At 35.3% G+C, this 13,267-nt stretch overlaps 2 protein-coding genes across 2 annotated transcripts; both read left to right on the top strand.

Moving 5' to 3' along the window:
- Window positions 1-2,971: 2,971 nt before the first annotated feature.
- Window positions 2,972-4,234, top strand: LOC133824568 (ethylene-responsive transcription factor ERN1-like). Its single transcript, XM_062257489.1, has one exon. It carries the CDS (start codon window positions 2,972-2,974, stop codon window positions 4,232-4,234), a length of 1,263 nt encoding a protein of 420 aa, XP_062113473.1.
- Window positions 4,235-8,729: 4,495 nt separating this feature from the next.
- LOC133822919 (protein argonaute 7) lies at window positions 8,730-12,947 on the top strand. Its single transcript, XM_062255388.1, has 3 exons — window positions 8,730-9,498; window positions 9,900-11,130; window positions 11,244-12,947. Exons 1-3 carry the CDS (start codon window positions 9,105-9,107, stop codon window positions 12,694-12,696), a joined length of 3,078 nt encoding a protein of 1,025 aa, XP_062111372.1. The 5' UTR covers window positions 8,730-9,104; the 3' UTR covers window positions 12,697-12,947.
- The last annotated feature ends 320 nt before the right edge of the window (window positions 12,948-13,267 follow it).

Here is a 13,267-nt window from a genome sequence, read left to right as displayed (position 1 = left end):
TTTATTCCAAAATAAATATAAGTTAATTCAAATTTAACTTTATCTTAAAATATCAGTTTTAAATAAATAAATATCTTATAATAAGATAATTATTAATCTCTCTCTCTATATATTAATCCAAACATCATTAATATTTATTTTAACCTATAGTTTCAAAATAAAAACTATATAGTTAAATAACTAATTAATTCATAATTAATCAATTGCCCATAATTATCACATAATTATGTCCATGCCCCAAAAAATTAAGTCATTTGCAATTTAGTCATTCTCTCTACATATCTTCATTATGACATCCTTATCCTTGACAATGTAGGACAGATGTGACCTGGGGACCATGAACCTATAATACGAAGCTCCAATAATCCAAATTATTAATCTAATAATTTTATTTATTAATTCTATGATTACTCCACTATAAATATGGAATTGCACTCTAAGTATTTATAGAATTATATTTACAGAGTTTTCTTTGTAGTCCATCGATATAATCAATAAATATAGTTATGTCCTCCAATTATTGGTTCATTAATTAGAGTTGGTCAAAATTACCGTTTTACCCTTCTAATTACATCTTATTCGTTAAGTACCATTAATTCACTAGCGAATAATTAATCTATAATCAAATCATATATTTGAGCTCAATAACTATTCAGTGCCAGAGTTAACCCTTAACAGAACCAATATTCGATCCATTAGCAAAGTATGGATTCCATTATTGTAAATCATGTTCCCAGCCATTCATGATATTGAATATAAAAAAAAAAGTCACTAGCCTCATTATACTAAGAAACCTTAACGAGTGAATCAAAAGATCCTATAAGCACAAATAGGAGTTCATGACTACTCAAGATTTATATTGATCTACAAATGATCATCTATTATGATAAGAATTAAATCGTTATGGAAAACAGTAAGTATATAAAGATAGTTCATTCATATCGGTCCTGTCATATATAATATTTATTATATACAGTACATTTACCAAGATGTCTATCCGCATCAGCAATCTGAATCTAGATTACTTGCATCCCGTATGCTTAGTAAACCATATTATTAACCATTCATTAAAGATTCATTACTTTAATATGTTACTAACTATTTTATTCATTGTATATGATCTTAATTCTCTCGTACTAATAAAAAATCATATCCTCATAAATGAATATGAAATTTTCTCTATATTCATATAAATTATTCAAACAATAATTATAACATTTAAATAAAATTGTATTTTTATTTGAATTAATAAAACGTTTTACATACTTTTAGAGCATAAATCCTAACACTGGGATCTCTACCCTTGGGGATGTACTCCAATGTGTACCCAGTTTTGTGTGCATGGGTCAGGAGACACACACTTGACCATCACACACACGCGTCGCCGTCTGACCAACCAAGCCGGTTGGTGTGGTGTGACACTTATTATTTTTGTTGAAAAATGTTTTAATAAAATAAATATTTTTTATTTATTAATTAATTTATTGAAAGAAAACATTTGTTTTAAAGATTAGTCAAATGAGAGAATAATTCATTCTTACTCTCTCCCATTTGTTCTGAAGGTGATCCATGACTTCTCCCACATCACGAATGTTTTCTTTTCCCGTTGTATGGCCTCACTTTTTAATTCGATAAAAAACAGATCAATGGAAGAGGCAGGATTCTCTAATTTTTAAACAAACATTATTTCTAAGTTTTTTCAAGCATTAATGGGGTGTAGTAGAACAATGTTCTTCAGTGCAGGGGTGCAGGGGGCACTGAGATAGAGACGATCTGGGTTGTTTTATCCTGGGGACGACGTGGTTGATAGACTGCCTTGCATAATTTGGGTAGAGTTGCGAAACGTCTTAAAAAAAGCGACTAAGTCCGTGACTCAACCCAGAAATTCATTCTATAAATTCGTTCCATCTTAATTTATCCAACAACAGAAATTAACCAAAATCTAAATTTTCATTCTTAAAGATGTCGTTTATAAAGTTATTGTCGTTTTTATACTCTGTTGCCGTTATTGGAGCTATTGCCACCACCGACCCCTGGCCAACTCACCGTGTCATTTTCTCTGGTGTTTCAGTCTAGAATATACTCTCTAGCTAATAGTAGTAGTAGTAGTAGTCTCTACTATATATAATATTACTTAAAAGTGGTGGTTTCAATGCTTAAAGCGACGACATTAAAAACGCTTAATACAGCACCTTTCGGTCGTTTCGTCTCTTCCTCTGATTTTTGTAACCCAAGATTATATTTGTTTGATTATATATTTTTTTATTACTTTCATATAAATGAATCATAGTTAGCAGCCATTTGATAAGCTCAATGAAATAAATGAAAAAATTATAGTGTTTGCTGCTGGGGGCCTGCGGACTCATTGGTGAGTCACAATCGCAAATCTTGCTTTATGTTTTGGTATTAACGTTCGTTGTTAATCAAAGGTGAAAATAAGCTAATAGGACAATATGTCACTTTTACATATCTGATTTCTACAATGTTTAAGTGTTTCTTCTTGTTCATTTCCACTGTTACCATTTCTTTAATTCACTTTTAAATCCACTAAAGTTTAGAACAATATGGCATATCCACTTGTTGCTCTCTAATTGGTCATAGCTACTCAAAAGAAATATTGTAGCAACTGATTTGAGAAGAATTAAAGGACTGACTCAGACAAGTTCACCTTCCTAGAAAGTGAGAATGTGAGTGAGAGATATCATGATACTATTTTAGTATCATGAAATTGCCGAACTTAAAAAACATAGTACAAAGACATAGTTACAAGTGGTATAAAATCTTTTCAAATCTTCTCTCATATGCAAGATAATTTATCATTAATGTCATTTTTAATCGTTCTTATAAATACTTGGTAAATCTAGTAACAGATTTAACTAACAGCTCTCAACATATATAGGCTTATAGCCAGTAGAGAAACTTACATACGATGCATGAGAGTGTAACAAATAATAAACTTCATTAAGGAAAAATGGTTAGAAAGAGAAAAGGAAGTGATCAAGAGGAAGAAGAGAGAGAAAGCAGTAATGAAATCTCAGTTGGAAATTGGAACAATGAGGCAACTTCAGCAACAGCAGCAGCAGCATCAGCTGTTGCTCTGAATGGAGTTGGGAGGGCACGAAAGCGATACGTCGGTGTGCGGCAGCGGCCGTCCGGGAGATGGGTGGCTGAGATCAAAGACACCATACAGAAGATAAGAGTGTGGCTGGGGACTTATGACACAGCTGAGGAGGCTGCAAGAGCTTATGATGAAGCCGCTTGTTTGCTCCGAGGAGCTAATACTCGCACCAACTTCTGGCCTTCCTCTCCTTTTCATGCAAAGCCAGCACTTCCCTCAAGAATAGTCAATCTTCTCCTTCTTAGGCTTAAAGCTAGGAATTTGAATAATAATAATAATCATAACTACGGTAATAACAATAACAATGCGTGTGGCTCAATGGCGTTCAATTTTCCCTGTATCCAACAGGAGCAAGCTGTGGAAGATCATAGGGAAGATACCCTGTTTGGTAATTTGTTCAATGAGCAAGAGTTTTGTAGGATGAAAGAAGAAAGTGATATTTTGAGTAACAACATTAGTGATATAACTACAGCTGATTACATGGCTGAGAATTTTGAATGGAGTCTTGTTGGGACTGATGAGAGTAGTACTAATAATGGTGCTAGATTTGATGGGGAAAATCAATGTGAGGAAGAGAATAAAGAAGAGTTTGATCAAATAGGGGGTGTGGATCTTCGGTTTGTAGACTCGTTGCAGTCATTTTCTGGCTACTGCTGCCCTTTCGAGATTGCGGAAGAGATGGTTAAGCCAATGGAGACGGAGAAGTATGAGGATGAAGAAACTATTATTGGAGAGGCCATGAAGAGAATGAAGTATGAAAGAAAGTTCTCAGCTTCTCTCTATGCATTCAATGGAGTATCCGAATGTTTGAGGCTGAAACTTGATTCAAAGACTGAAAGAGTAGGAGAATCAAGGCAGGGAGAGTTATTCAAACTAAAAAATGAGTCTAAGGATAAGAACAGCCAATGTTATACGGAAGAAACTATTCAGGAGAGGGTGCAAGAGGAGACTGGGATAAATCTTCAATCACCAACAGAAATAGGGTCACTTTCTTTTTCTTACTCTTCTTCCTCTTCATCGTCTGTGAGCCCAGAAAGTGAGGAACTTCTATGGAGCCCGCTGGAATTTCCGCCATGCTATTTTTTATTTGAAGCAGATATGAAGATCATGACATAAGATTAATCTTTACATCATGTTTTGGTATACTCGCCAGATTGTGTCAACTTGCTTTTAGCAACAAAGCAAGTGCGCAAGAGTTTGTTAGTTTAGCCACTAAGCAACACAAAATTTATTCATTATAAAATTTCATTTCATCTAAATGATGTATTAAGAATTATTATTTTTGCAGACTGTTGGAATAATTTCTTATAGAATCAGCTGCTTAAAGAAGTTGTTGAAGAGTTTTATCTTTGTCTAAATCATTTTTTGCATCCATATGCAAAATTGGCATGTATCCAAAAATAATGAAAAGCTGATCCTCAAAATGAGGCCATTATTTATTTATAAACATTAAGTATGTTGAACCCTTCGACTACCTAAGAAAGTGTACAACTTATATGTTATGGTAGAATTTCTTGTATTTTTTGCTGTGTTTGAAGTCTACTCCTTATAAGAATCAATGTTCCTAGCCAGAACAAGAAACACTATCTTGTTTTATGTAACTGCAATGCTCTCTCCTCCATTTATATTAGAAAAGCTATAGAGAAATAAATTGGAGGATTTCTTAGACTAAAGCTTCTGGATACACACTGCATCTGCATGGATTGTTTGTTTGTCTAGAAAATGCGAAAAGGTTAAAACTTTGTGCCAAAAAATGCCATTAAGGATGATGCTCAGACTAAAACAGTAGTAGTCATTCCATGTCTTTATTTTGATTAAAAGTTTTAATGTGAGAGTCAGCTACTGTAATCTCTGTTGAAGCTAAGCTAATTTAAACTTCATCTTCTGAATCTATGCAAGATGCTTTTAGGTATTGAAATATTCAAGCATGAGAACAGTATTCAAAAGTTTTTCCACAGGCTAAATCATCATTAATGTTTTCTTGTTTGGTCTGAAACATCATTAACATATCTTGGTAAGATAGTCAAGATACCAGGTCTTATAAAATCTTGAAGATCATTTTCAAGATCTTCCTTTTTCTGGATAGCCTTAATTTCACAATAAGTATGACCAGGAATTAAGAAAAGTCACCAACTTTAAATTAAACTAAACCATCCCCTTTTTGTGCAGATTGTCAAAAGTTCTCTTTAACAATTGTTCAAATCACGTTTGTGCCCATGTGCGTCCTTTTATTTTTTCTAAGTTAGAACTCTAGGATGTAAATCAGTCAAATTGGAATATTCACTTTGGTTTCTGAGGAATAAAAAAGAACTATTTTTCTCTCAAAACTAGTAAATTTGGTCTAAGTTTTACATTTTTTAAAAATGAACATTACACTGTTTCTTAGCATTCATCCCACCAACATTCAAGGACTCTGTCTTGATTCTTTTCATGACTCACAACTTTACCTTATCTTGACCAAAACAGAAGATAATTGGTCATTAAAAAAGGGTTATTAATTTTGTGCTTATTGGGCACTTGGTGATTCATACAACAGCATAGTCATCCCTTATTTAGGAGACTCTTACCATAAAATTCAAATATTAATGCAAAGATCTTTTAACCGTTTAAATTAGTAGATCTTACTAGCCATTATATAAATAAATAATGTTCAACTATCAACTAAATGGCACCATAAACACCATCGAATATGTGTTCATGCTGCCCACTACGTATTGATAACCCACCAATTGATGATAAGTGTAGGTGAGAAAACACTTGGCCAATTGCATTTCCATTTGCTGGTCAAGACAAAACAACTTTATTATTATTAGCAATTTTTCTTGGGTTCTTTTCAAATCAAAATAATATGTTGTTGAATGACAAAACCATACATCACAGCAGTGATTGAAGGTGAATGGTGATCAAAACCCATTTTCTCGATATTCAACTTGAAAAAGTTATAAAATAAAATAAAATAAAAGTGTATCTATAAGTATATATGTATACATGCATATTCAGTATTTCCTAAAGCAATGCCAAAGTTGATATTCACTTTGGCACTATCCAACTGACTATTTTATTTTTAGACTTTGTGAAGTCAAAAATATTAGTTATACTCATTTTATGGCCAGCATAAGTCTTGAGATAGAGGCACTTTGATCCAAAAAAAAAAAAAAGATAGAGAACACCAGTTCAATAGTTTGGTACTGCTAAATATTTATTCTTGTAGCACGTAGCAAGATTCCTCATTCATGTGAAGGTTTCATTCTCACTGTAGCAGCAAAGAAATTCAGCTTTTGCTAGGGTTTTATTCTAATTGAATCATATTTCCTCATATTTTTGTTCTCTTCCTTGTGTTCTCTCACTTTCACAAAAATAGTATAGGGAATATATTCCATAGTCGTCCTTAAAATTTATGCAGCAGCTAATAAGACCAAAAAAATTGAAACTGCATGAAAAAAGGTCCAAGGATACATACACAACGATTATTCCATTACTACTACTACTACTACTAGGATATTAAAGTATATGTGTTGTGGATTTTAGAACTATTTTTGGTTGAAAAACATTTATATTTTTTCTTATGATGAAATGAATTGAAGCACATGTTGTCTTTTCGGTAGGCATAATGAGGATAGTAAAGTAGGGTTGAAAGCAGAACAAAGATAAGGAAGACATCATAGCTACTTTTGTAGGATTAGCTGGTGATTGAAATATGAGGATATTTAACTCCCAATTCAGTGAGGCAGCTTGTTAATAACGACTCATTCTTGATTTTGTCATGTGGGTAACTTTTTTTCCCTCTCTTGACAGGTAATTGTACACTCAATGAGTGAGGGTTTAAGCCAGTGCTGTTGGGGGGGGCACATGTCAACTTGTGGGAAGTCAGACTCTGACCAATGACCAATCTCTGTTTGTCAATATCTTGAAGAGTTCATAAATAAAGTAAGATTTTTAATAAATAATGATAATAAAATTAGTGGATATGATGTGGTCCAAATCCTAAAACAAAAAGGTGAGTTGAATATCTTCAGGCTCCATACTAATCATATTGTCCAATCACCCATTCCAACAATGTACTTATCCCTTAAAATAAAAATGAAAATATAAACAAGAACAAAATTAAGTTATAATTAAACAATAGAAAAACCCCACCTTCCCAAGTGCATGAATGGCCCATTCTTTTCTTACCACCACTAATCATGTTGAGAAAAGATGAGGCAAAAAGTAGGCTATAAAGTAGAGGGTGGCTTGAGTGAAAGTGATGACATAAATAAGGCTGAGACAGGATTCAACACATGTTTTTGTTCTTTCATGAGGAGAAGTTAATTATGGTTGATCATCTCAACACTTCTCTTCTTGCTTCCCTTATTTTAAATAAACAGAAGCTGTTTCTGGCACAGCTGAGCCTGAGAGCGATGATCATAGAGGAGAAAGATCTTATCTTCATATATTAAGTACTACTTTAAGCTTTATGAGGTATTGGCGTCATCTGAAAAGTTGATTCCTTAAGGAGAAAACATAAAATTTTAGGGTCGATAGAAGATTCTGATCCTGCAATTTCTCTTATTCATGCTACTGGCTTTTAATATTTATCATAATAGGCAACAGCTTCCTAAGGAACCCTTAAAATAAATCAATAAATGAGTAAGCAAGAGGAAATTATAATAAACTCCAGTGGAATCCTTGAGTTATTGATAAAGAAAGTCTAGTAAATAATAACTCAGAGTTGATGCTTCAGTTCCAACAGAGTTGTGTTGAGGATAAGTTAACTTGATATGCCTGTAAACCTTGTTTTATTTAATTTCTCATTGAAAAAAGCTCTCAGTTTGAGTTTTCCTTAAGAAGTTAAGAGAGAGTAAAAGAGTGGACAAGTTGGAGAAGAAATGCTGTTACCATAGTTCTGACAAAAAAAAAATTGCTATAACTATAGTGGACAAGTTCAATGACAAATACAATTACTAGGACAGAACCTTTGTAATTAGAATTAGTATCAAAACTCTTTGTTATAACTCAAACTTATCTCAAACAACCAGTTCATTTCGAGAAGAAAAAATAGTAGTGACTTTGATAATTGTTTCTCCCTAAAATTTTGACACAGAACATTTGGTCTGCAAAATTTCTTCAAAAGAATGCATAAAATATAGGAATGCGTTTAATTAACTACCCCTTTATTGTTGTCTTTTGACACCGGACATCTTTTACTTAAAAGTTTAACCACAAACGTCAAATGCATAAAACAATGGATAATGACTTTTGTTTCTCCCTTAATTAATGACACTATGCTTCTTCCTTTTTTACCCTAACCCACATTTAGAACAAAAGGTCTTTAAAGCAAGCAAATGGTCCCAAAAGAATGAAATAATATTAAAAGTTACTGTATCGTTTGCATTGTCACATGTAATTAATAAGCAGGGGGATCAATTGATGAAGTCTGAAAGAAGTAGGCAATCACTGTCAGAATTTAATAAACCTTTTTTTTGTTCTCATTTAAATAAAACTAAAAAAATTATTTCCCTCCTTTGACTTCCAAGTTTGAAGTTCCAACCATATTCAACAGCAGATAAAAATAAAAATTAATATAAAAATGTAAGGACAGTTCCCTTTGTGTTTGACAGATAGTCAATGTGTATCATAAAAGGCCATTTGAATACCCTAAACTAAATCCTCTAAATTATACTCTCATATACTGATTCACACACCCAAGATTTTACAAAACTCCAAATAAACTCTTCCTTCACTGTTGTGGCTTTCCCCTTTCTTATAAGGCAACCCAGACCCTTCACTTTTTCCCCCCTTTGAAAACTATATTTATTGGTATATGGTTTCAGACCCCCCTTAGTAGGAGCTGGACACAAAAAACCTTGGGAACTAAAACCAAATACCCTCCCTCTCTCTTTCTCTCTGAAAAAATTACAGCTTTTCTGCTGAGACACCTTCCAGCTGCAACCAAAAACAATATTCTTCTCTCTGTTTTTTTTTTTTACTCTCTTTTCTTCCTTTCATGGAAGAGACAGAGGACTCTAATGGTAACAAGAAATGCAAAGACAAAGCAAGAAGCTTGAACGGTAGAAGAACCAGCCCTCAAAAGCATCATCAATATCAGTATCAGTACCAGTACCAGTACCAGTATCAACAACAGCTTCTGCAGTACTCAAATCAGTTTGGTATCTGTAACCAAAACCAATACAATAGTCATAGATACTACCCAGCTCTTCTCCCTCTACCACCTCCAATACCGATACCTTTGCAACTGGCTTTAACTCCACCACTCCCTTTGAACCATCATGGCTTCAGATCAAAAACCCGCCTGCAGAAACCTTCATGCAAGCAGAAAAACAACCCTCATTTTGCTGCTTCTTCGGACACCCAGGTCTCCAATGTCGTAATTTCACCAGGTAATTATTGAAAAGCTCTCGTCCTTTTGTTTCTTTTCTTCTTTTTCTTTTTTACCCTTTGGATGTTTGTTCTTGGAAATGCAACAAACGACTTCGTTTTTAGTTAGTTTTTGGAGGGTACGTTCATTTCATTGAGCTTTTAAGAATAAGATGGTTCGTAGAAAAAGCTATATATATAAATATTTCTCTTTGTTGTTTATTTGTTCCTTTTTATTCTCTCTTTCTCTCTCTTATAATTATCCTTCGGTTCATGTACTAACTATATAGTTTTCTGTAATGAAGAGAACCAAACGTTTTTGAAAACACATTCCATGATGTTTTAGGCTTAAAAGTTTCTAAATTTGTGTGGTAGTGGTGTAGAGCCATTCTAACTCACATTGTTCTTCATATGTTCATCTCAGAGGAGTTCCAAAAGCAAAGTAATTTGCCTCTTAAACGAGAAGATGTAAGGAAGTCCACAGGTGGAAGACCAGGTCAAGCCCTGGTAGCAGCAAGGAGACCAGATTCTGGTGGTGTAGAAGGGCCAGTTATATCCCTTTTAGCGAACCATTTTCTAGTCCAATTTGACTCCTCTCAAAGGATTTTCCATTACAATGTTGAAATATCTCCTTATCCGTCCAAGGAAATCGCCAGAATGATTAAACAGAAACTGGTAGAGGACAACACTGCTGTTCTATCTGGTGCTATTCCTGCCTATGATGGCCGTAAGAATCTTTACAGCCCAGTTGAATTCCAAAATGATAAGCTTGAACTCTATATAAGCCTTCCAATACCCACAAACAAACTAAGCCTTCCATATGGAGAACTCAATGGATTTCAAGAGAACCATCAACAGCTTAAACTATTTCGGGTAAACATCAAACTTGTGTCCAAGCTTGATGGGAAGGAGCTGAGTAATTACTTGAACAAGGAAGGAGATGATTGGATTCCTCTTCCTCAGGACTATCTCCATGCCTTGGATGTTGTATTGAGAGAGAGTCCCATTGAGAAGTGCATACCTGTGGGGAGATCACTCTATTCCAGATCAATGGGAGGAACTCAAGAAATTGGAGGAGGAGCTGTTGGGTTAAGAGGGTTCTTTCAGAGCCTTCGACCAACTCAGCAAGGGCTAGCTCTTAATGTGGATTTCTCAGTGACTGCTTTCCATGAAAGCATTGGAGTAATCTCGTACTTGCAGAAGCGCCTCGAGTTTCTTCGAGACCTTCCTCAAAGGAAGACAAGGGGTTTGATTGGTCAGGAAAGGAAGGAAGTGGAGAGAGCATTGAAAAACATCAGGATTTTTGTTTGCCACAGGGAAACTGTTCAAAGGTACCGTGTCTATGGCTTAACTGAGGAAGCCACTGAGAATTTGTGGTTTGCAGATAGGGATGGAAAAATCCTAAGGCTGATCAGTTATTTCAAGGATCACTATAACTATGAGATACAATACAGGAATTTGCCATGCTTGCAGATTAGTAGGAGCAAACCATGCTATCTTCCAATGGAGCTATGCATGATATGTGAAGGCCAAAAATTTCTTGGAAAGCTCTCAGATGATCAGACTGCAAGAATACTTAAGATGGGTTGCCAACGGCCTAAAGAGCGAAAAGCTATTATTGATGGTGTTATGCAAGGGCCTGTTGGGCCAACAAGGTACCTTCAATCTGGAAAAGAGAAAAATATATCCTAGTACATGATTTACATTATTGTGTTGAATTGCCAACAATACCCTCTTTGATAAATTTTCGTTTCTTGTGTTTTGGCAGTGGCATCCGAGGAAGAGAATTCAAACTCCACTTCTCCAGAGAGATGACACGATTAAATGGAAGAGTTCTTCAACCTCCAAAGCTAAAACTTGGTGATGGAGGGCAGGTAAGAGACTTGATTCCCTCTCGACGCGATCGACAATGGAACCTTCTGGACAGCCATGTATTTGAAGGGACTCAAATTGAAAGGTGGGCGTTGATAAGTTTTGGCGGAAACGCTGAACAGAAATCAAGCATTCCAACCTTCATAAACCAGCTATCTCAGAGGTGTGAACAGTTGGGCATATTTCTTAACAAAAACACAATCATTAGCCCCCAGTTTGAACCAACACAAGTCCTTAATAATGTTTCCCTTTTGGAATCCAAACTCAAAAGAATCCAAAGAGTTGCATCAAACAATCTCCAGCTGCTTATATGTGTAATGGAAAGAAGACACAAAGGGTATGCAGATTTGAAGCGAATAGCAGAGACTAGCGTTGGGGTTGTAAGTCAGTGCTGCTTGTACCAGAATCTCACTAAGCCAAATTCACAGTTCTTGGCTAATTTGGCTCTTAAAATCAATGCCAAAATTGGTGGTTGCACGACTGCTCTATACAATTCATTGTCATCTCAGATCCCACGTCTGCTTCAATCTGATGAGCCAGTGATCTTCATGGGTGCGGATGTTACTCATCCTCATCCACTCGACGATGTCAGCCCATCTGTTGCTGCTGTTGTTGGGAGCATGAATTGGCCAGCAGCAAACAAGTATGTTTCAAGAATGAGGTCCCAAAAACACAGACAAGAAATCATTGAAGATCTTGGTGCCATGGTAGGAGAATTGCTTGATGATTTCCACCAGGCAGTTGGCAAACTCCCCACGAGAATCATTTTCTTCAGAGACGGAGTAAGCGAAACCCAATTCTACAAAGTGCTTCAAGAAGAGTTGCAGGCCATTAAAGCAGCTTGTTCTTCTAGATATCCTGACTCTAAACCTCCCATAACTTTTGCAGTAGTCCAAAAAAGGCACCATACTAGATTATTTCCCTTCAAACCAGACCCTTCTTTTGTACAGAACCAATTTTCTGATGAAAATATTCCCCCAGGGACTGTGGTGGACACAGTGATCACTCATCCAAGGGAATTTGATTTCTATCTTTGCAGCCATTGGGGTATGAAAGGAACAAGCCGACCAACACATTATCATATTTTGTGGGATGAAAGCCAATTCACATCGGATGAACTACAGAAACTGGTGTACAATCTTTGTTATACGTATGTAAGGTGTACAAAACCAGTCTCTTTGGTTCCCCCAGTTTATTATGCTCACTTGGCTGCATATAGAGGTAGGCTTTACTTGGAGCGATCAGACTCCAGAAGTAGTATTTCCACACTTTCTCGAGCTGCTTCTCCAAAGACGATGCCATTGCCAAAACTTAGTGAGAATATCAAGAAGCTCATGTTTTACTGCTGAAATATTACCTGCTGCCAATCCAAATTCCAATCTCCTTTGCTTATCAAAAAAATTGTTTCTCATTGTTGAACTGTGTACAAACACCAGAGAATGCCATGTAGGTTTAGTTCACTCCAGTATAACAAAATTAACCCAACTATGCCTAAGTTAGGACTGATCACTTGGGATTGATTAACTGGCAACCTAATCAATTCTCATGCAACTACTGTAATCTTCTAATATTTATTTAATAGGAGAATTAAATTGTTACATATCTTTTATCTTAATTAAGTTTCATTGTTACAAACAGCTTTAAATCCTAATCAATTCTCACTGTATGGCCTCTTTTTGATGACCCCAAGTACTTAAATCCTAATTCCAAAAGCCAAATGAAAGCGTCTTCAAGAGGATTTAATTGTATATTCACGTTCCATTTTCCTACCTTTTCCAGCTTTGATTGCATCATTTTGGACTAAAATGAGAGAGAGAGATACTTCTTTGATAAGTGTGTTTTACAGGGTCAGGGACAGTTTTGGGACAGAGAGAATAGATGGATAAGAAAATCTTATTGAAGTAACGTAGCTACCTCTTG

The sequence above is a fragment of the Humulus lupulus genome, chromosome 3 (genome assembly GCF_963169125.1).
Source record: "Humulus lupulus chromosome 3, drHumLupu1.1, whole genome shotgun sequence".
Lineage (NCBI taxonomy): Eukaryota > Viridiplantae > Streptophyta > Magnoliopsida > Rosales > Cannabaceae > Humulus > Humulus lupulus.
This window is presented reverse-complemented; position numbering and strand designations above follow the sequence as displayed.